Source organism: Arachis hypogaea, chromosome 13 (assembly GCF_003086295.3).
Source record: "Arachis hypogaea cultivar Tifrunner chromosome 13, arahy.Tifrunner.gnm2.J5K5, whole genome shotgun sequence".
NCBI lineage: Eukaryota > Viridiplantae > Streptophyta > Magnoliopsida > Fabales > Fabaceae > Arachis > Arachis hypogaea.
Genome location: NC_092048.1, coordinates 118,877,072 through 118,901,862, shown reverse-complemented (window position 1 = coordinate 118,901,862; position 24,791 = coordinate 118,877,072). Strand labels below are relative to the sequence as shown.

At 35.3% G+C, this 24,791-nt stretch overlaps 1 protein-coding gene and 1 long non-coding RNA gene across 3 annotated transcripts; both read left to right on the top strand.

Moving 5' to 3' along the window:
• The first annotated feature begins 2,642 nt into the window (after positions 1-2,642).
• LOC112732918 (ADP-ribosylation factor GTPase-activating protein AGD1) lies at positions 2,643-8,963 on the top strand. The gene is made up of 19 exons (XM_025781739.3): positions 2,643-2,858; positions 3,101-3,177; positions 3,244-3,344; positions 3,594-3,664; positions 3,747-3,809; positions 4,127-4,171; positions 4,313-4,378; positions 4,486-4,533; positions 4,667-4,762; positions 4,875-4,916; positions 5,367-5,582; positions 5,692-6,009; positions 6,082-6,168; positions 6,260-6,598; positions 6,739-6,884; positions 6,951-7,035; positions 7,277-7,433; positions 7,994-8,252; positions 8,384-8,963. The coding sequence occupies exons 1-19, from the start codon at positions 2,814-2,816 to the stop codon at positions 8,490-8,492; spliced, it is 2,370 nt and encodes a 789-aa protein (XP_025637524.1). The 5' UTR covers positions 2,643-2,813; the 3' UTR covers positions 8,493-8,963.
• Positions 8,964-10,723: 1,760 nt separating this feature from the next.
• On the top strand, positions 10,724-15,368 carry LOC112732916 (uncharacterized). 2 transcript variants are annotated; one of them, XR_011869912.1, is made up of 5 exons: positions 10,724-11,333; positions 11,636-11,700; positions 13,664-13,745; positions 13,868-13,884; positions 14,921-15,131. It is a non-coding gene; the product is annotated as an uncharacterized lncRNA (long non-coding RNA). The 2 variants fall into 2 exon arrangements; XR_011869913.1 differs by lacking the exon at positions 13,868-13,884 and having other exon boundaries at positions 14,921-15,368.
• Positions 15,369-24,791: the final 9,423 nt, after the last annotated feature.

Sequence of the window (24,791 nt, the reverse complement as noted above, 5' to 3'; positions counted from 1 at the left end):
GTTTAGAGTCGCGAGTTAATTCGTGAAATTACACGAATTTACAATTTTATTTTCTTCCATGGTCATTACTTATGACATTCTCTTCTTTCATTTTCTGTCAACATTGATATATTTTTTTGTTCTTTTCTTTCTTTTTTTTCTTCTTCTCTCATTGTTAGTGTTTTATTTTGTTCTATTTTTTTATTTTTGCTATAATCCATTAATTAATTGGTTTAGAGTTAAATAATTTGATAGAGTAAAAGCATTATTAATTTATTATTAAGAAAAATAAGAAAAAAATACTTAAATCACACAAGGTAAAAAAAAAGAACATGAATAGGAAAATCTTAATTTTTGAATTTTGATTTTTTTTAAAAGGAGTTAGAAGAATTATTAGTATTGAATTTGTTTTGTTATATTTTAAAGGATAGTGTCTATTCTTTTCGTTTTCACAGTTACCGAATGGGTTAAGAAAAAACAAATAGAATCAAATTTAAATAGGAAAATTGTGATAGTTATTGATTTATATTAATATTTTGGACAAAAATATCGTTTGTTTTGGTGGAAATATTATATGTTCTAAGAAGTTTTTAATAATAATTAGGTAAGAAAAATAGTATTTTCATTTTATAACATGTTATGATTTATATTTTTGCACGAATATTTATTGGATTAATTTTTACATACAAGTGTTTTGTACTTACAAGCTTTATAAGTCTGAAGAGAACGAAATTCCATAAACGCACTGCTTATGTTACGGGCCTTTTTAACAGACTTTTAAATCAATCCAAATCAATTAACGCGTGAATATATAACTTCCATTTTACAAAATATTTCATTTCCTTTTTCGAGTTTCTTGCTAAATTTGTTCCATCTCTTTCGTGCGTTCTCTCTTTGCCTTCGATTTCCTTCTATTTTTTTCGATTTTCATGATTTCTGAAATTAAGCTTTGAAATTGTTTTGAAGATAATGGAACTTCAGAAATACACCTAAAGGATTATAGAAATACACCCAAAGAATTACAGAAATACACCCAAAGGGTTATAGAAATAAACCAAACGATTACAAAAATACATCCAAAGGATTACAGAAATACACCCAAAAGATTTAAGAAATACACTCAAAGGATTTAAAAAATACACCCAATATCAGAGGGGAGACAGTATATTTCTTCTTGAAATCTTTTAATATTTTGCTAGTTAAGGATGAGGCATATAACAGAGACAATCTAAAAAAAACTTAGAAGAACAGTAAAACAGTACCTTGAATAATGTTTCTTCGTTTTTTCTGGTGATTTTTTATGGAGATTTGTATCTTTTCTTCTTGATTTCTTCTACCCTTCGCAGAATCGTAGTTTGTTTCGAATGTCGTTTGAATCTTGACGGTTTGCGTTTTGATTGAGGAAGAAGAGGAAGAGTGCGGCATAATGAACGTGTTGTAAGGCGCGTGCGTTGGACGCTCAATTTAAAAGAGTGATGCGCGTGTTTTTTTCTTAGACTTGGACCAACTTGTATAGCTTGTAAGCCAAAAATGCTTGTATGTGTAGTAGGCCTCACATTTATTATAGATATAATTAATTTATCTATAATTTTACTTTCAGACTTGAAATGAAATGTATAACAAACAACAAAACATCATATATCAATTGCTTTTCTAATCATGTTAGTAAAATACTAGGTTGTCGATAAATTTTCATCAGCCTTTTGATATAAAATTTCGTGTAAAATTGACATATTATTATTATAGTTATATATATTCTTATTTTTTCATGTCTCTTTTCTTATAGTTCAAATTATAGATTTCAAACTATTTTATTTGCATTTACCTTTGAATAAAGATAAAACAATATATTCAATACGTTTATTATATAATGATGACGAGAAATTTATGATAATAAAATATTATTTTTGATTTATCATGTCAAATTAAAATATAAACCCGTGCATCGCACGAATTTAACACTAATTTAACTTTGTACCTCTGAAAAGTTTAGCCTTATATTTAAAAGATAGCCCCCAAAAGAATGAAATAAATTCTCAAAATAATTCGTTTATATGGATCATTCAAAGTTGAGACCAAATATTAAAATAATATTTTCGAAATAAATGAGATAGTATCTCTATTTATTCATTAAAAAGACATCTTATTTAAAGTCGGAATAGAATTTTTTTATATTTAACATAATGAATCAGAAGATCTTTAAAAAGTGATAAGTTAGGCGAATCTTTAGAATTATTACTAACTTTAAATTCGTCTTTGATCATTAAATGAAATGTGAATAACTCGTCCCTCTTTAAAATAAGAAGTGTTTTTAGTTCTATATAAATATTTTTGATACATTTTTAATAATATTAAAGGTATTTTATTATTAATAAAAGAAAAAATTATTCATGATAGTGCCAAAATAATTTGGAGACATTTTGGTAGTTAATTCTAAATAAAAAATATAAAAAAGAAGAAGAGGAAAAAGGTTGAGTGACTAATGAAATAATTATATTAGGTGAAACTCTTATGTCTTATCTAAGTCACTGTTACCTATATCTTCCTTCCAATTTCAACCTCCTTCCCTCCATTTTTTAATACTCTTTATAGTCTTATTAATTAATTACTCTTTCCCTTTAACTTTAACTTTAATAATCAAAGATAAATAAAAAAACAGAACCATTAACCATTGCTTCATTCCTCTGTCTCTCTTTCTTTCTCTTAAATTAAGCTAAGCTTTGCGTTGGAAAAAAAAAAAAATTATCTGTCATCATCAGATTCATAATCACATTGCCAAATTTACTTCCTTTGTTGAAGAAACCAAATCTTCATTTCCGGAACCCAAAATAAAAATGCATTTCGCAAAGCTCGATGATTCCCCCATGTTCCGCCAGCAGGTTCTTCTTCTTACCATATCATATTCAATTTATTCAAACATCTATATCTATGTTGATTTTATCGTAATTCACGTCATGTTGAGCAGCACGAGGTGCCTCCTATGCAATCTCATCATTCATGCTTGAATTTTTTTTTTTTGAGGATGTTTTAATATGGCGGAAAGAAAGCATTCTATAACAGAGTTTGCTTTTAAAAAATGGAATTTAACGAATGTGGTTGTGTATGATGGATGCATTTGCAGCTGCAGTGCTTGGAGGAAAGTGCAGAATCATTACGCATCAGATGCTGCAAATTTCACAAAGGATGTCGAAAATATACGTACGTCACTCTTGGATTGGGATTATTCTCTGAATAAATATTTGATATTTTTTTAAATCTTTTCAGGGAAGGATTAGGAGAGGTATATGAAGGGGACGTGGCATTTGCTACTGCCCTTGAAGATTTTGGAAGTGGCCATAATGATCCTCATTTTGCTGCTTTAGGAGGTAAACCTCATCTTCTCTTTCTTTCTCTACTAAAATTAAATTAATATCATTGGTTATTTTAGCCTTCAATTGATATGAAGGTTCAGGTTCAGCAGATCAGATGTATACTCCAGTTGTTGCTATGTTTATTTACTCTTAGCTATGCTTTTAATTTCTTAACCTATGTGCTTCCGTTGACTATGAATAAGATTGCACTAAGGTTTATGTCTATGCTGCTGACTCTGAAGAATTTTGCTTTGGTATTCCCAGAACCTGTGATGAGCAAATTTACTACTGCTTTGAGAGAAATCAGTACATACAAAGAACTTCTTCGGTCACAGGTAATGATTTGTTCCTGGTAAATCACAGGCTATTGTGCTTATTGGAATTCGTATTCTGTCCTGACTTATTGTGGTTTCTTAGGTAGAGCAGATGCTCACTGACCGGTTACAACACATTATGAATGTTGATATCCATGAAGTCAAGGTATGCTGTGACTTTGGTAGTAGATATTTACTTTTTCTTTTTTAATGCATACACATAACAAAGTTGGTTATCATATGCTAAAACTATGGAATATTAGGATAATAGGATGTCATACTTGAAGATATGACTTATCTCCAGTGGATTATCAATTGCATTCAACAATGGACACAGTGGGAGAAGAGTTGAAATCATGATTTTGAAACAGTGATTAGAAGCTATGTTTAGTGGAAATTAAGACCGATCAGTGTGAAAAATTAGTATTCTTTAACCATTTAATGTTCAACAATATATTCATATGTTCTTGCCTTTTTATGCAGGAAGCTCGGAAGCGTTTTGACAAAGCTTCTGCTGTATATGATCAGGTGCTTCTCATTTGTGTTGAGATTTAACTTTTATTTAGATCAGTAGAGGCAACAATGTGTGCCTGCGTGTCTGTAAAAATTTCAATTGCAGATCTCCTGATCATAACACGATAGCGATGTCCATTATATTATTTGCTACAGGCACGAGAAAAGTTTATGTCACTGAAAAAAAGCACAAAGCCTGATATTGCCACTACCATGGAAGAGGTAATTCTGATAGCTTCTCTTTGGAATTTTTATTCATAACGTATTCCTGTTGCTTGTTGTGAGTTTGTATGATCTTTTAAATCTAATTTGGTATAGAGAAATTCCAGGAATTGCAGAATGCAAGAACCTCATTTGAAGAAGCACGTTTCAATCTGGTAATGTCAATTGCACATATATCTTACATTAACTTGAGCTTCTGAATTATAGCATATATATCGTTATAATATAACAATAAAAGAAAATAAAATCCTCGTTATGTCTAAAACGAAAACATTTATCATCGTCTAGGTTGTTGCTCTCAATAATATTGAGGCCAAAAAGAGATTTGAGTTCTTAGAGGCTATCACTGGAATCATGGATGCTCATCTTCGATACTTTCAACAGGTAATGAAATACTCATTACATGGCTTTCTCCTTATTATTATTATTTTATATTTTCCTTTTTTCATATCTAGTATTTCACTTAATACATTTTTCAAGGTCCCTTCTGTTGCAGGGATATCAACTATTACATCAGATGCAACCTTTCTTTAGCGAGGTTTTGCTACTACTTCTATAATTTTTTTTTTTTTTTCACTTATGTGATTGCTCATGCCATACATTGTAGAGAGAGTACTTTTCCACAGATAAGCAGAAGTAGTTTCTTGAATTTTCTAAACTTATAAACCAAGGGTGATCAAGCAGCATAAAAACATACCATTCAATTACTGGGTTAGGGAAACACATTTGACTGAATGGAAAATTTTCTTTCATGTCTGAGGTGCCATTTCATTTCTTTTAGAAATACTATTCAGTATAGCACATTTAAAAATAGTATTCAACAGCATTGTCTAGAAATAATTACCAATTTAGTGGCTAAAATGAGAAACCTAAGGACATGATAGTCTTTCATGAGAGCCAGTTCGAAATATGGGAGCTTTCTTTCTTCAACTTGATGCTGAGAGGGAAAGGGCCAATTGCTGAAATATCTAACTCGACCATGTTGCAGATTTTGGATTATGTACAGCAATCAAGAGAAAGTTATGATGAAGAGCAGATTTCTCTTTATAAAAGAATGGAAGAGTACAAAAAACGAGTTTATCAAGAGAGTAGAATGTCCTTAAATGGCCCTTATGGTTCTCCTAATGGAGACTCTGTCCATCCTTTTTCTAGGATATCAAATGAAGTGGCTGATGTAGTGAAGGAATCTGCTGCAAATGGAAAGGTATTTTACAATTTACACTATGAATACGATATTCAATGTCTAATTTATCTGACAATGTATTTAATTTTAGCCTATCTTAATCTCAAAAGTGCATGGTTTATACATATAGGTTGAAATCATTAGACAAGGTTTTCTCTCAAAGCGATCCTCTAATTTAAGGGGTGACTGGAAAAGAAGGTATTTTGTTCTTGATAGTCGGGGAATGCTATACTACTATCGCAAACCATGGAATGGTGGCACTGAAAATGGTTCTGGGCTTCTAAGTCGATGGCTTTCTTCTCATTACCATGGAGGTGTCCATGATGAAAGATACGCAGCACGTCACACAGTAAACCTGCTGACATCCACAATTAAAGCTGATTCTGATCAGTCAGATTTAAGATTCTGCTTCAGGATTATCTCACCATCAAAGAACTATACATTGCAGGTACTTGGTTTTTACATTCTTTAAATTTGTTCTTACTTCTAAATTCTGATGATGCAATGGAAAGCAATGCAGGCAGAAAATGCAGTGGACCAGATGGATTGGATGGAAAAGATAACCGGAGTCATTGCATCCTTGTTGAGCGTCCAGTCACTGGGAACGGTACATAGTAGAATTTTTCTTTCAAATTCATTAATCCTCCAATGCTCATGTTATTTCTGATTAATATGATTATATAACATTTCTGTGACAGCCTCCCTGTGCTAAGCGAAAAACTGGAGACAGTGACACTGCTAAGAAGACTGATGTGCCAGAAAGTTCTCTAGATGATGGTCATACCGTGACTGACAAGTCTGAATCAAGGAAATGCACTACTCCCGGTAGCCAATATCGTACATATAAGAGTTTGCAGTTGCAAAGACACAATATGAAAAGTGAAAAGCCAATTGAAGTTCTAAGAAGGGTGAGTGGAAATGACAAATGTGCAGATTGTGGTAAACCTGAACCAGATTGGGCATCCTTAAACCTTGGCATCCTTATATGCATTGAATGTTCCGGTGTTCATCGTAATCTTGGAGTACATATATCAAAAGTAAGTCAATAAGGTTGCAGTTTTAAGTTTACCTTCAATGTTATGTATGGTTCGTTCCTTTGTAAACTCAGTGATGGAAACAAAATCCTTTTCGTTTTACTACTCATTTCTGCAGCTAAGGTGAAAAACATTTTTGGCAGGTAAGATCATTGACACTTGATGTGAAAGTCTGGGACCCTTACGTCTTAGCCATGTTTAAGGCACTGGGCAATTACTTTGCAAACTCAGTTTGGGAAGAGTTAGATTCAAAGAGTACTTTGCAAACTGATGATAATGCATCTGTTGGGTAAGTATTGCTAACACTGATGAGAATAACTGTTCAGACATATGCTAACCAGCACCTGCTATGTAGTTCATCCAATGCCAGCGGAGACAAAGTAAAAAAACCGAAACCTGATGATTCTATTTCATTAAAGGAGAAGTTCATTCATGCAAAGGTAACCTTAAACAAGATTGAAATTACTAATTAATGCTATTCTTATGTAGAAAGAGAAGGGGGGGGGGGGGCTTCAATTTTGTGAATATCAGTTTCTATTTTCTTTAGTTGGGCACCCCATATGTTGCACCAAACCTATTTGATATATAAGCCACTATAGCTGCAATTGATTCTACTTTGCATACTAGGTTAAAAACATAAAAAAAACGTAGGATTTCATTGCCTGAACATGATTTTTGCAGTACTCTGAGAAAATGTTCATTTGCCGAACAAAAGAAAGCCACTCTGTGGCAAAAAAAGTGTGGGAAAGCATTTGTGCCAATGACATGAAAGCAGCGTACCGGCATATTGTCAAGTCAGGTGTGGATGTCAATGCCATCAATGGCCACACATTATCTGGTATGTCTTATTACCCAAGAAATTGTTGTGGTTCTAAGACACAATTAGATTGCTTTCTTTAGAGAGATATTTGTCCCCACACTTAATTACTATAGGATTGATGACAATATTCTCCCAAGATATAATGAAACCATTAAATTTTTTAGTTACCAATAATAAGACACTCTTAACTCTGTTGAACAAAGAACACTCTCCATAGTTAAATAAAATGTACACTTGGTATTTGTTATATATTTTCATACAGTGGGCAATTATCTTTTTATATATACAAAAGAAGTAACCAAAATACAAGCACAAAGCCAACCAAATCATAAGTCACGTATGAACTTAAAGGTTGTAACTTTTCATTGCATAATGGGTACAACACTACATTGCAACCTTTCAATGCCAAAGATCATAACTCATGTATGACCGTTTAAATGAAAATTAAAGAAACGATTAATAAACCGTTTATTTCAATATTAATAAAATTAATATTAAATATTAAATTTGTAAATATCTTTTAAATCTGAGCCCCAAAAAAGTTTCTAGTGTGAATACCATTGTTTGGTGCTCTGCAGAAGGTTCTTGCAACATGACTTCGTCAGATAAATCAAACATATCATCACCATCTCAACGTGAAAATCAGCTGATGAATGAGAACATACAACTTGGTTCTGGTGTGCTTCACCTGGCATGCATCACTGCTGATGCTGGTATGGTGGAGTTGCTCCTACAATATGGTGCAGACATTAATGCTTGCGATTCGAAAGGTCAGACACCACTTCATTACTGTATTACTGCAGGGAATACTGAAGCTGCAAAAGTGCTACTTATGAGGTAAATTAATTAACATTGCTGGATGGGTTTCTTAGACATATATTCTTAATAACGCTGTTTATCCTTGTATTCTTAGATAATTTCAAATTTCAGTTTAATGTTTACTTTTCCTACTGTCTTGTTATTTACAGAGGGGCCAATTCAAATGCTGCAGATAAAGAAGGCAACACTCCTATTAAGCTAGCATCACAATCCAACTCCATTGACGCTGAAACCTTGGCTCTCTTGGCAAGAAGATGACATATGACGACAAAAACTACCCTTAAGCAGTCATTGATTTTCATGTCTCAAGATTAAAATCAAACCTATAGTTTAAGTGCAATGGATAAAGGAGAAACGTAACTAGAACTAGCTAGCCATGCATATAAAGTGATGCAAAGGGGGCTGGAGTTGGACCACGATATATACTTGAAGGATGTGGGGCTACCACCATCTCGGTGTCGCAGGCTCTACTCTCTTTGAACTTTTGAAATTTGGATCATTATCATGATCGTGTAACCATGTCCATATGTATTCTAAATGGGGTACGAAGAAGGGTTAACATATAGAGCATTAAGGTAAATTCTATCGAACAATTACACAACTTTTATGGCAGTAAAAAAAATGATGAATTTAATTATCAAAAAAGAAATTCAGGAGAAAATATGAAGGACGATAGTTGGAAAACGTGAATATTAATAAAGTTGCTGATTGTGAGAGTTGCTCCTTCAATGTTCCATCCTTTTTGAAGTTATAGATAAAAAAAATAGGAAATATTCTATCATTTTTTTATATATTTCTTTTATAATTTTGGATTTAACTAATTTATATTCTAAAGACATATATTAAAATTACAAAATAAAAAAAATTTATATACAAAATATTTAAAATTTTAATGTATTTATTTTATATTTATTAAAAAATATTTAAAAACTTTTACTAATAGTAATTTTATTGTGTGTCTTAATTAATTTTATATCTTTTATATGATATAAAAGAAAATTTTTTCTTTTTTTTATCAATTACTTTTAGAGTAATTCTCTACATACAAGTGATTTTCCATACAAGTCATACAAGTCATTTATATTCACGCCGTTTCACGTTTTTTTTTTGCCTCTTTTTCTTCTTCTTTCTCCGTGCTTCCTCTTCCTCTTTCTCTTCCTCTTCCTCTTCTTCTTCTTTTTTCTCCGTGTCTCTTTTTTTTCTCTTCCTCCCTCTTTTTTTTATTGAAATTTCTTCTCCTCTTTTCGTTTTCTCTTTCTCCTTCATCAAAATCACCAGAAAAAATGAAGAAACATTATTCAAGGTACGTTTCTTGCCTTCTCTTTCTCCTTCTTCTTCTTCTTACTGCACGTTCTTCTTCCTCTTCCTGTTCTTCTTCTTCATTTACGTGCTTTGCTCTTTGTTTTTTTCTTCGTTATTCTCGATTTCCATTGTTTTTGGACGTCAAGCTCTGAAATCGTTTTTGAAGAAGAAGAAGCAGCAGAAGATGAGGAGGAAAAAGAGAAAGAGTTCTGAATTATGCATAAGGTGTACTTCAAAGAATTTTGGATGTATTTCTTAAATCCTTTGGGTATATTTTTATAATCCTTTGGGTGTATTTCTTTAATCCTTTGGGTGTATTGATTTCAAGAAGAAATATACCGTCTCTCCCTATATTGGGTATATTTCTTAAATCCTTTGGGTGTATTTTTGTAATCCTTTGGGTGTATTTCTGTAATCGTTTGGTTTATTTCTGTAACTATTTGGGTGTATTTCTGTAATCTTTTGGATGTATTTCTGTAATCGTTTGGGTGTATTTTTGTAATCGTTCGGATGTATTTCTGAAGTTCCATCATCTTCAAACAATTTCAAAACTTGATTTCAGAAACCATGAAAATCGAAAAAAACAGAAGGAGATCGAAGGCAAAGAGATAACGCTTTTCCATACAAATCATACAAGTCATTTATATTCACGCCTTCTTCTTCGTAAAAAAGGAAACGAAGATGAAGGCATTTATATTCACGCTCTTCTTCATAAAAAAGGAAACGAAGATGAAACATGCGAAGATGGTTCAGTAACACGCGTGTTAATCCCAACTTGTAAGACTTGTAAACAAAAATGACTTGTATGTGTAGCACTCCTCATATTTTTAATATCAAAAATAAAAATAATATAAGAGAAGTCTACGTAAAAACAGTATTAAAATATTTTTCTATAAATAATATTGTCTCTTTTTCTCATGAAATAATACTATCCTTACATGGTAAGAATTAAAGGTCACCCATCACTCCAGCCTTTCATGTAATCACTACAAGAAAAATACCCATTCAGCCACACTTTTTTTAAGCTACATTTAAAAAGCGTAGCCTATTCCTAGAATAGGCTACGCTTTTTCGCATGATGCCCTTTTATAAGAGAAAAGGAAACACTATTGAGGCATCACTTCAAAAGCGTCTCCTTAGATATTTTAAATATCACTTATAAAGCGTAGCCAAATCTGAAAAGCTATGGATACATTTTTTAGATCAAAGGGAGCGCTTTTAAAAAGTAACCCATTTGTTAAATTTTGGGTGCGCTTCAGAAGTGTCTCCTAATATTAAAATACCAAATAAACACTTGAGTGAAATTTTGTTTGCCCTGTATCACCTTCACTCCCTCACTCACGCAATACACACCCTCCTCCTCACTCAACACACACGAAGAAATCAGAAAGCTAAGGGGGAGAACGGGAAGAAGAAGAGAGGAGAGGGAAGGAAGAACGACGGCGGCTAACTGGCTAGGGATCTGCCGTCGTTGTCGTCGAATGCCAGTGAGAGAGAGAGAGAGCTCGAGGAAGAGAAAACGCAATGGAGGAGAGAAGAAAGGAGTGCTCCGTCGCCGCTGAAGCTCCACCGCCGCTGCTAGGGCTTGTTGCCGTCGCCGTTCTGCCACCGCCAGGCTGATGTACCGCCGCCGAGGATCTCGAATGGGATGTCTCACCGCCGTTGTGCTCTGTCGCCGCGCTGCCATCGACTGGAGCTCGTCGCTGAGTTGCTGCACCGTCTCCAAGCCGTTACGTCGCCGCTCATCTCTTCTTCACCGTCGCCGCTCATCACCATGGTCGTATCCTCTGTCACCAGGTAAGCATTCTCTGTTCTGTATCCTCTCTTTCTCTGATTTAGGCAATTAGGGTTCTTAATCCTCATTGTCAAGAACAAAACACACGGCTCAAGTTGATGCAGCTGGGCTCAATATTCCTTTTGAAGAAGGCCCCCAGTGTTAGGTTAGCCACTTAGGTCCAATTTCTGTGGGGAAGGCTGTTTAATTTCATTGCCTGCTTCATAATATTTTCAGCCCTCAGTTATAATCTTTCTTTTATTCTCTTTTACGTACATCTGTTTTGATTAATTAGTTGACACTTGAAGTCCATTTTACTGTGCAGGTAATGGAAGATCTCTGTGAGCGCTATTTTGGCCCTAATTATTTGAACTTCTTTCACATGATAAGGTAAGGTGAGATGTTTAACGGCACTTTTATATGCTCTGCTGATCACCCTGTACCACCATAGTAAAATTGCCAATTGAAGAAAATTTGTTCTATACTCTGCAATTAGGGTTAAATTTAATTAGGATTCTATATCACAATTTCATATTTAATTAGGGTTTTTCTATGTCTGGTTCAATTTCTGCCGTGCTGTCTGTGTTAGAAGCTTTTCCGTGCAGAATCGCATTTGATCATTGCTTGTTATTATTAGTGTTGAATTCTAATTTTGTTCTTTATTCAATTTGTGATGAATTGACTTTGGTTTTGTGAGAAGGTGTACTGCGGTTTAGGGTTCTGATTTTATGATTTTTAATTTGGGGGTTTTAGCTTCTGAATGCGTATTATCTTATGAATCTACTCTGAATTCTGTTTGAGTGAACATTTTTATTTTACTGTATGAATAGTACATGATAGGAGTTAAAGTTATTTTGCTGTGGTATTGTCTTTCTAATTTTTTGAATTTATGTTGCTTGCTTCATTAGAATTTGCTTTCTGATTTTGCATCTTGCTTGTTAAGTTCGTTTTAGCTTCATAGTTGTATAAGTAATCATTGTTTCATACTAGCATATAAACCTTGTACTCAATTATTTCACATCTTCAATGATTCCAAGTCTCATCTATTCTCTTAATTGTAATATATTTCTGTCTTCATGCTATAAATACTCATTTTGTTAGTAATGCTTCTCACTTGAGTTGATGCTTCACTATTTTTTGAAATTCTCTGCTCTTCTAGCATCCCTTATCTCATTTGTTGAGGTAGCAGTAGGTGTAGAATTTTGACTTGTATTATGAAATGATATAGTAGTAAAATTAGGAAAAGTTAAAACAGTATGAGAAAATTGATTGTAAGTTGGAGATGGAGAATCTGCTTTGAATAATTCATGATAAGGAAATTTAGTTTCATCAAACAAAACATGCCTTGAAATCAAAATTATGTGGTAATTGATAAGGTGACATGTGATTAACAACTTTGGAAGATAATCTGTTTACAGTTTTTAAAAAATTGTAATCTGGTTTTTGTTTATGTAGTAATTGGGACAAGGTTTGAAGGTTTATGCTTATATCTTGAGCGCTATCCATTTCTATAAACACAGCCTGCAGATTCCCATAGATTTCTAATTTGCTGTCTTTCTGCTTTATGCTTTCTTCGGCACTTTTAATCATCTTTCTTCTTATCAACTACAATTAAAAATTATAATATCAAATCTCAGATTCATTAATAAGACTTGCTGCTACCGATTCCAAACTTTGGGGCCTTCTTAATTAGTAATAATAGGAGTATTTATAATATCAAATCTCAGATTCATCTTGCTTGCATTTGGTAATATCATTGCTTCACGCTTTTTGTTTTTCTTATGTTTGGATATATAGCCTTGATAGGAGCTACATGTGTTTGTGAGAAACTGAACGGAATATAAAGGTTTTCTTCCTCATTGATTTGATTTTCTTTTTTTTTATCCCTCCTTTGTATACTATATAGTATATACCATGAGTTGCCTATATTTTACTTGTCCCTTTTACATGGAAACATTGCATTGCAAGTAGCACCATGAACGTGTACTTTTATTTGTTATGTTGTGCTTAACGGTAATGTTTTACTTTTTACTCTCAATTTTAAAATGATTCCATTCACCTGCACAAAGCTCATGTGTATACCGTGTTTAATGGATCGCTAACTTTTAGCTGAAAAAAGTGTCACTGTCACATGCTCATTCTTGAAATGCGTGTAAGTGTAACTAGATCTTCTTTCAAGGGAGTTTTTGCACTTACCTCTGCTTCAAATCGAACAAAATATTTACCTTGAGAACCCATTTCTGCTATTTCCTATAAAGAAATCCATAGTTTTGTTTGATTTATTAGCACTCAACCATTCCACTTTTTTTAATGTTTATAGTTTATGACTTCAAATCAATATACCATATTGCAGATATAGAAAAACTTTAAGGGACGATGAACAAAGATTTTAACAGGGTCGCTATTCTATAGCATCTGCAGTTCTGCTCTTAAAGGTGAGTGATTTAAGAGTCAAATTTTATAACTGGCTTCAATGCATTTTGGTACTCACATCATCTCTTTGTCATTGTCTATGCCTCGTTGATTGTTCATGGAATCAAACTTTTCTTTACCAAAGAGTGGTATGAGAAAACGGTTAGTAACTGCAATTCCTTTTCCTTTGTATAAATTGCACTGACACTTTCCTGAGGTTAAAGTTAAATTATATACAACACTATTTTTTTAATGTTTGCATTGACTTTGTTAGTGTTGTGTTTATAAAAGAAATTAATACCACATCTTACAATCTATAGAAATATTAAGTATTATATAACTTTAAATTGCACTAGAAATTCACTAGAAGCCATCGCAATTTACCCTTTTCCTATTTAGAATAAATGATCATTTTTAATCATAAAAGATCTAAGTGCTGACAATTTTATGCAGTGTGGACAAACCTTACCTGAATTGCTTTGAAAGTTGTTTTATTTACTGCTCTTACTCTGATGGAAAGTAACTTTGAAATTCTGCTTCTTTAAACCTTACTTGAATTGCTTTGAAAGTTGTTTTATTTACTGCTCTTACTCTGATGGAAAGTAACTTTGAAATTCTGCTTCTTTATGTTGTGACGTCAATGTCAATAAGTTGCCACTGGTCATGTCTAGTTTGTATCAATCAGATGCATCTTGATCTGGTTTTCTGCAATTATCGCCTAAATTTTAATTAATTAGATTGATTCATTCTATTTGAATGTTCTCGTGGATGATAGTATCCTTAAATCATCCTTTTACTAGTTGGAGTTGTTGATAAATGTTGGTTTCAATGTAACCTTAGTGGCTCATGAAATGATAAGGAAAGAGATTAACTAATTTATTTAGATTTAAGGATGGCACTTGTTTATTACTTGTCAGTTAATGATAAAAAGGTCAATGTACTGTAGAGAAAGCACTACTTATAGATGCTATTATAATGCATATCATTTTGTTGGCATAATGGTTCATACTAAAGTGACTTTGAGGATTATTTTCCTCTAATATGTTTCTTATTGCTCATGACATGGAGTATGATGAATCAGGAATGCACTATAAGTTCTGGCGTGGATTGTTCTTTGGTTCCTTTTATTGTGATTTATGGACTTTTCATGTATGATCATGTTATCACTTCATATTTTGATGGGTTTCTTATTGTGCAGGGGTCTGATTTAGATAGTTTATTAGAGTAGAATAATATAACATCTTCAGCCAAAACAATTGTTGGCTCAACACCTTTGAAGCAGAATCAGAAGCATGAAGGTAGTGCAAGGATTATTAGAAGCACACTCTCAAACAAGGAAATGCGCAAAAGTCAGTCAGCCAGGCCTCAATCGGAGCAGGCCATACCAACATCTGATCTACAAAAAGAAAGACAACCACTTCGCCCTGTACATGTGCAATTGATTTTGAAGAAATTTATTTTTAGAGAAATAAGTTTTATTTTTAGAGAAATAATGTGTATTATTCCCAAATAGAAGATCTTATGGCTGCTAATTTATTATGGCAACCGAAATTTTGTTTTAGGATAATTTTTATTATTTAAAGAATATTGGATTGTATTATTATGTATTATTTTTATTTTATAATATTTTACTAATTTAATTAAAATGATAGGATTATATATATAATTATATTATTAAATATTAGGTTTTAGAAAAAAATTATATATATACAAAAAAAAAAAAACAATGAGGGACCTAAGGCTACACTTATATACAGTAGCTATAGTATACAAAAAAAAAAAAAAGAAAAAGAGGGACCTAAGGCTACGCTTTACAAGTGATGCAGTAGCGTTGAAAAGCGTAGCCTATTCTGGAAAAATGAAAGCTGAAAAGCGTAGCCTTTGGTCCTAGACAGCATCACTTGAAAAGCGTAGCCTATTCCCAAACGCCAAAAGCGTAGTCTTTGGTGCAGAAAAGCGTAGCCTTTGAGAATAGGCAACGGCCGAGTAGGAATCACCCTAAAAAGCGTTGCCGTAGTCCAAAAAGCGTAGCCATAGCCTAAGGCATCATTTTTTTTCACTTTTGGCTACACTTTTCAAGTGTACCTGAATGGCTACACTTTTGGTACATGCAGATAATAGATTATTGTTTAACGACAAACTTTGATGTTCAAGAACTGCCGGTAGTCTACAGATGTCAAAAACCACAATTTTTTTCAACAAAATTAATAAAGAATTTAATCTATATATAATATAAAATAAATCTTTTATTCGGTCACATTTATTTTTTTATATAATTATTTAGGTTGTTAATATAAAAAAAAATTATTTTTATTTATTTATATTATATACATAATTTAATATACGTGTAAAATTAATTTATTTATCAAAATTAAATTATTTAATAAATACTTAATTATTTTTTATTCTTTTCATTCAGTGTACGTCCTTGCTAATTATGAAGAATGTGATTATGATAAACAATGCTTATCATTTAATTTAAGGAGTACAGTGGGAGAGATCTAAGAGACCGAATTGAAACCTGGTAAGTGGAAGTGTGCGCATGGAAAACCATATATAGCGTTGTTCTTACACATTAAACAAGTGTCCATGCAACGTAACTGAAAGTGAATATATGATATGATCGCGTGCTTAACTAACTTACTTGTCATGACCAAAAAAAAAAAAAAACTAACTTATTTGTAATTTTTTTTAATATTGTATTATTAGAGGTGAAATCTTTCATAATAAATTAAATTGTGTGTTAAATACTATTATGATCATTTATAAAATGTCAGTGATATTTTATATTTTTTCAATTAAAATAAATTTCTTTTAACAAAATATCAATGACATTTTGTATTTTAATAATTAAAATAATATTTTTTAAATGTTAGTAATATTTTGTTTTTTTATAATTAAATTTTTTTTATTACAAAATATTAATAACATTTTGTACTACCACTTAAAATGATCAAATATTTTTGTATTTCACATTAAAATTATTCATATATAAAAATTTTAGCCCTTACTTGTCCTTAGCTTGGAGCAAATAATTAACTGATTCTCGTCATTCTCACCGAACACCGCTTGGCGCTTACTAACCCTAATTCATTGTTCACAGTAATGCATCTTTTCAAGTATTTATTAGTTGATTATTGCCATGATGTCTATAACTAAATGTCTAACACAAATATAAAAAAGTGAGGTTTACTTATATTTTCTCTTTCATCACAAAAAAATAATAATGTCTAAACAAGTTAGGGAACAATTTTAAAGGCACTGTAGAATCTCCTTTAATAGTTATTGGATGAAAGTATTTTTCGGATAAAAAAATAATTAAATAATATTCGTCTATCTAGGCAATCCCCATGCATTGATTCGCTGAATTCTGCTGTTTTCTATGTGTAGCATAATAACACACACAAGGGAGCATGGTGTGATTTTTGAAATCTCCCTCCTTATGTATGTGTAATGTGCTGTATTATTATATTCAAATAATGTCATGGGTATTACACTTAAAAATTCATCATTATTACGTGAAGTCCTAACTAGTGAAGAACAATTCAAACGCATGGGGAAAAACATGTAGCACGTCGTCTATGTGGGGTTTGAATTAGAAATGTAAATCATATCTGATAAGGGTAACAAAATAATTATGCCAGACGAATCAGTTACAAGTTAGTTAGTGTGGTTTAAAGTCTTCCCTCCATCTATGACTGATGTATATAAAAGGAATTGTATGAAATGTTGAATAATGATTAATTGTTTTGACATTCAATAGCTTGTATAACAAGTCATAAGAAATACAGAATTCTCTTCTGTGATCCTTCATTCCCTTGCATCCTTCTTCATTTTCTTCTCTATCTCTCATTTTCTTCCTATATATACACAAACTCTTTTAATATCATAATGATTCTCAATTTCCCATTATATATATTCAGTTGGACTGGACCCAACTTCGAATTCGCGTTCCTAGTCAAATCTTTTTTCTCTCTTTTTATTAGAGGTATGCAAAGGAATAAATTAAACGTTCCCACATTATAAGTACCAATCAATGAACCTATAAATTAAAGCAAGGTGAAATTTTTTTGTCAAAAACATGACAAATTTTTATATATATATGAAATCTTCAAAATTGTGGGAGAACTTTTTTACGAATGAAAGGACTAAGGGAGGGGGAAAATAAAGAAAGGATATTAAAGGAGATTAGAAAATACTATGTGGGAATATATAGATAGGAGACAGAAATAAGACACTTACTTTGAAACTGAGTGTGCATAAGCCTACTTAATCATTATTCTCTTTACTTTAAAATATTGAATTCCAAAGTTGACCGCTCAATTCATTCCAAGTTATTATTAGGTACGGTTGTAAGCAAGCTTTGTTTTTAGTAGCGCACCACACTATTGCAAACAAAAAGGACGGAATATTAACATTTAACAGCAATAATAGGAACAATTCAAATATGCCTTATCATGACATACCTTCAAAGTTTAACCCTTTGTGTAACACACATCGGATGCTAATTTATATAATTAGAAAGTGTTCATATCCTGGGTTAAGATGTCCGACCCGAGATGTTTAGCAACAAGCCGACCGACCTCTTCAGGTCAGATTATCCGACCTCTTCTCAAAGAGCTCGGCCAATGACCGACTTCTTCACAAAGAGCTCGGCCAAAACGCTACAGAGGCCCAATAAGGGCCCAAATAGAAGGAACACAGCACAATCCAAAGGCGGCTCAAGCCTACAGAGAGAAGGGCGGTTCCGTTGAAGATAAGCTGACCTCGCCCAAAGATAAGATAAGATAAGACTAACTTATCTTATCTAAGAAGGTCACTTCTCACCATTATAAATACACTGGAGCATCCAGGTATAACTCATACTCTGATTCTACATAACACCTGTTTAATACCCATGCTAACTTAAGCATCGGAGTCTCTTGCAGATACCCCCACCCTTCGGTGACAGAGGATCAGCAGCACGTTCAAGTCCAAACAAGTCGGACGTACCAGCTCCGGTCACCATTCACCAGCCGGACACATCGGTTCCGACCAGCACAGAAGATCTCGTCCGAGATCGACCTACAGTTTCAGGTAACCCTCGGAACATTGGCGCCGTTGTCGGGAAACTTGGAAGTCATCCCATCACCATGACGAACAACCATGACAACGATCACAACTCTAGTTTGGTGGACCGAACGCCAAACAAAGACACGGACGCCACCTCCAAAGACGCACCTCAAAACGGGGGAAATAAGCAACCCCAAACACAGAAATTTTGGAAGCTATCTGTGAGCAACAGAATCGCCTTAAACAGCTGGAACAAGAAGCTGAACATTAACGGGAAGCCGAAAGAGACCTTCGGAAGAGAAATAAGACGACGTCAGAGGACAAGCTCCTAAAACTCGAAGCGGATCTCAAGGCCAAAACAACTCGATCCGGTCACGAAGACAGCCCCCACAAAGATCAAGACCCATTCATCAAAGAGATGATGAAAGCTAAAGTCCCAAAGGACTTCAAAGCTCCCGATATGACCCCGTACGACGGCACATCAGATCCAAGCCATCATCTTAGAAATTCCAGAAGCAGAATGTATCTCACGGAGGCCTCAGATGCAATCTGTTATTCTCCATCCAGAAGGATAAAGTCGAACACGCTCCAAGCTTGCTAGGGATCAAGCAAGGAGATCGGAAAAGTCTTCGCAACTACATGGAAAGATTCAACAAAGCGTGCCTGGACATACAAAGTCTACCAACAAAAGCAGATATCATGGGTCTCATCAATGGCCTACGAGGAGGACCTTTTAGCCACTCAATATCCAAGAAGCACCCAACATCTCTAAACGAGGTACAGGAACAGGCAAAGAAACACATCAACATGGAGGAGAACTCTCGACTAGGAGAGAGCTCAGAAACCGAATTCTCCTAACCCACCACAGGACAAGGATAAAGAGTCCAAGAAAAAAGAATATCAACCCGGGAAGCCTAGAAAATACCGCAATTACACCCCTCTTCGGGTGTCTTTTGTGGAGGTTTACCGAGAAATATGCAACATGGAGAAGATCCCACCACCTCGCCCAATAAAAAACCAAAGAGGTCGGACGAGTGGAAGGTCCACCTCACATCAAAGAGGTCGGACAAGTTAAGGTCCATCTCACACCGAAGAGGTCGGGCGAGTTAAGGTCCACCTCACAACAAAGAGGTCGGACAAGTTGAAGGTCCACCTCACACCAAAGAGGTCAGACGAGTTGAAAAGGACAACGGAGTGCGAACAAGCCTTCCGAGATTTCAAAATTCTTGGGGCAACCACCCATTCTTTCCAGACCATGGAAAAGTGAAGAACTCATATTATACCTCGCAGTGGGAAGTCGGGCAATAGCCTTAGCACTAGTCAGAGAAGACGGAAGTGGGCAAGAACCCGTCTACTTCATCAGCAAAGCTCTACAAGGGACCGAACTAAACTATCAAAAGATAGAAAAAGTTTGCCTAAGCCCACATACTCACCTCTCAATGACTCCACCCATACTTTCAAGCTCACACTATCAGAGTTCGGACCAACCAGCCCATAAAAGGCATCCTACAGAAAACAAACTTAGCTGGAAGAATCCTACAGAGGACAGCTCGGATAATTCGGGGGACCCTGGACAAAACCAGAGAACATCTCGGACAATTCAGGGGATCCTGGATAAAAACAGAAAACAGCTCGAACAAATCGGGGAAAATGAAGTCCGACACATAGAATGCCCGAGCTGATGCATTTTCAAAACCAGCCAGCACCAACAGCTCGGACAATTCGGGGATATGAGGTCTGACACATGCCTCGGGAGCAGAATGCCCAAGCTGATGCATTTTCAAAACTAGCCAACACCAAACCAGAGGGCAATAACAGAAGCCTCATCCAGGCTACATAACAAGACCACAACAAGTCAATCTCGAAGGCGGTATAAGGGATGTACTCAGGGTCAGCCACAGTAACACGCATTAAAACTATGGAATTCAGCCAATCAGACATGCCGTCCGGGATCTTAGTATACATCTCAAAGACATAGGTCGACTATGGGATTACTACCAAACAACTCGGGCAAATAAGGAAACAACTCGGACAATAATAGCAGAACATCAAGTGACAGACGTGGCAGTAAAAGGGAAACCCCAAGACTCACACGAAAGTCCAGGGGCACCCTTTGGAGGCAATAACAAGGCAAGAACACAGAGAAAAGAAGTCGACAATCTATACCCAAACAGTCCGAACACCTCTCAAACAAAAGGTCAAAACAAAAGCTAGAACTTTTGTACAAAAGGAGTCAGGCAACGATGAAAAGAAACAGGAACAACAATCAAACCCTAAGCAAAGCACACATTCTTCTCAAAGGCGAATGACAAAAGAAAAGTGACAACAAACGATCAAAGATGCAAACTTTTTGCAAAAAGAACCAAAGTTCTACAGAGCAAATACAAAGTCAAAGCTTTACATGCCAACTTCCCTATAGCCCCACCTAAAGAGCTCCCATAAGTCTTATGGGCATATCGGATAACCCCACACTCCACTACAAAGGAATCACCCTTCCGATTAACTTACGGAATGGAGGCAATGATCCCAATGGAGGCCAAAGAAGGATCGCCCAGAGTGATCCACTACAGTGAAGAGGCCAACTCCCAACTTCAAAAGGAAGAACTCGACCTACCTCCAGAAACCCGAGAAAGAGCTCGGATCAAGGAAGAGGCGTTAAAATGTCAAATGGCCTCAAGATACAATCAGAAGGTAATCTAACAACAACGATCTCATCCTAATCCGAAATGACATCAAAATAGGTCGGCAGCCAACTGGAAAGGACCATACCAAGTTGTTCAGAAAAACTGGGAAAAGGTTGCTACAAAGTGTCCAACCTCGAGGGACAAGAGCTACCAAGGTCATGGCATGCCTACAATCTAAAAAGGGCGCCAGGCCGAGATCCAAAAAGATTTCCGACCTAGAAAGGTAAGTACTAACATGTACACATTCTTATCTTCATCTTATTGTTTAAAAGATTGCAGATTCCCTAGAAAGTTTCCTACCAAGACGCCCGACTACGGCAGGTCGGCAAGATAAAAACCAAATTCATCGTCCAATTACAAAGCGACAAGTCGGCAAGGTGAAAACCAACTTCACCACCCGACCACGATGAAAACCGAATTCATCGTTTGATTTCGACAAAGGTCGACAAAGTGAAAACAAAATTCACTACTATACCAAGACGCATTAATCTGAAGCATTCATCGTCCGATTATAAAGCAACAGATCGGCAGAAAGTGAAAAATAATTTCACTGCACGATCACGATAAAGACAATCGTCCGATAAAGGTGAAAACGCGATTCACCCAAAAGACGATCTAGAGATGACAACCACTTTCTACAAATCGGCAAAGATGAACACAGAATAATGTAAGAAGTTATCGAAAGTGATCCAAAAAAGAACCTGACGAGGTCTTACGGATTGCTAAAATAATAACTTAAAGACTGGCTGACGTTAAGAAGTCGGACCAAGTCAACCCAAGTTATAAGTAAACCCTGGAAAGAGGTCTGGCCAACCCTATTAAAGAGGATTACTTTAACTTAGAAGGGCCAGACATGACAAAGTTAGCCCAAAATGAAAAAGTTATAAAAGTAGTCCCTGAAAGAGACCTGACAAAGGTCCAAAAAAAAGGACTACAAAAATAACTTAGAAAGAGGACGACGTAAAGAAGTCGACCTCCTACAAACAAGTTATAAAAGTAATCCCTGAAAGAGATCTGACAAAGATCCAAGAAAGAGGATTACAAAAATAACTTAGAAGAGATCGACATAACGAAGTCGGTCTCCTACAACGGACAAGTTATAAAAGTAATCCCTGAAAGAGACCTGACAAAGGTCCAAGAAAGAGGATTACAAAATAACTTAGAAGAGATCGACATGACGAAGTCGGTCTCCTACAAAAAACAAGTTATAAAAGTAATCCCTGAAAGAGACCTGAACAAGGTCCAAGAAAGAGGATTACAAAAATAACTTAGAAGGGCCCGACATGAAGAAGTCAGCCCGAGCCAATTAAAGCTACAACTTGGACTGACGAGAAGAAGTCGGACCAACAAAAGCTACAGATCGGACCGACAAGAAAAGTCGGACCGGCAAAAGCTACAGATCGGACCGACAAGAAAAGTCGGACCGGCGAAAGCTACAGATCGAACCGATAAGAGAAGTCGGACCGGCAAAAGTTACAGCTTGGACCGACAAGAAGAAGTCGGACCAACGAAAGCTACAGCTTGGACCGACAAGAAGAAGTCGGACCAACGAAAGCTACAACTTGGACCGACAAGAGAAGTCGGACCAACAAAAAACGTGCGCTAAAACGGATATAGCTCCGCCCAAAAAGCCACGACTCCACAACAAGGCTATCAAAATTGTTCAGAATGACTAAAAAGTGTTCTACGAGAACACTAAAAAGTCGTCAGACAAGTTAGCCCCAAGGACCACCTTGACCAAACAGAAAGTGGACAAAACCAGAAGTGATCAAAAGAGGTCGGACAACAAAGTACCGACACTCTATAAAGATCCACAAAGGGGACAAAGACATCTCACAAACGGCCAAAGGAAGGCCAGGAATGCTTCGCTGAAAGGTATGAAGTTTTGAAAAAAGACACTACTTAAAAAGCGAAAAGCACGGCCTCAACGAGATCGAAGCTCCGAAAGCACGATCTCGCGGAAAGGTCCAAACTCAAGCAGGGGCAAAGTCGTACAGTTCGACGTCAGCTAAGAAGAGGCGCAAGTACGATCTCAAAAAAGAACAAGCCAAAAGGTTCAGAAACAACTTAAGGCTCAAATGTTCTTAGCTAAAAGGGATACAACTCCACTCAAAGAAGGCACAATCTCAAACAGGGCTACGTACGTCATCCGAGACTAAAAAGGTTCAATATAAAGAACACTAAAAAGTCATTGGACAAGTCACTAAAAGCCCGAATATCAAGCCGCAAGGATAACTTCGCCAAAGCAGAGGGTTGTCAACACAAAAGCAAGGCGTGATCTAGAAGGCAAGGGTAGAAAACCCACACTACCACTCAAAAGAGGATGGACTGTGAAGTACCAAACCTCTAGAAAATCTGCCAGAATTGCAAAGCAATGAAGAAACAAGCCAGACAGATGCTTGAGCACGACTTCCAAAGAGATCGAAGCTCGATCTCATGGAAAGATCGAACTCAAGCAGGGGCACTGTTCATACCCTGGGTCAAGATGTCCGACTCGGGATGTTTAGCAACAAGCCGACCGACCTCTTCAGGTCAGACTATCCGACCTCTTCTCAAAGAGCTCGGCCAATGACCGACCTCTTCACAAAGAGCTCGGCCAAAACGCTACAGAGGCCCAATAAGGGCCTAAATAGAAGGAACACAGCCCAATCCAAAGGCGGCTCAAGCCTACAGAGAGAAGGGCGGTTCCGTTGAAGATAAGCTGACCTCGCCCAAAGATAAGATAAGATAAGATAAGATAACTAACTTATCTTATCTAAGAAGGTCACTTCTCACCATTATAAATACACTGGAGCACCCAGGTATAACTCATACTCTGATTCTACATAACACCTGTTTAATACCCATGCTAACTTAAGTATCGGAGTCTCTTGCAGGTACCCCCCACCCTTCGGTGACAGAGGATTAGCAGCACGTTCAAGTCCAAACAAATCGGACGTACCAGCTCCGGTCACCATTCACCAGCCGGACACATCGGTTCCGACCAGCACAGAAGATCTCGTCCGAGATCGACCTACAGTTTCAGGTAACCCACGGAACAGAAAGTTATATATGAAATCTAGTTAACATAATTAAGTTGTTTCATATATATTAAAGAAGAATGTTAATTAGGGATGAATATTTTTTTGTAAAAAAAAGGGAGAGAATTGGTTAATATTAATTTAAATTTTAGATAAAAATAAAGAAAAAAAATATTGTTCACCTATTTCTTTTTTTGTATTAAGTATATTTTCATATGACTCAAAAAAAATGCAGAGTTAAAATTTAGTTATTAATAAGGATAAGGATATAACAAAATTGACATGAAGTAGTGGTTAACGCAGTTTGTATTTG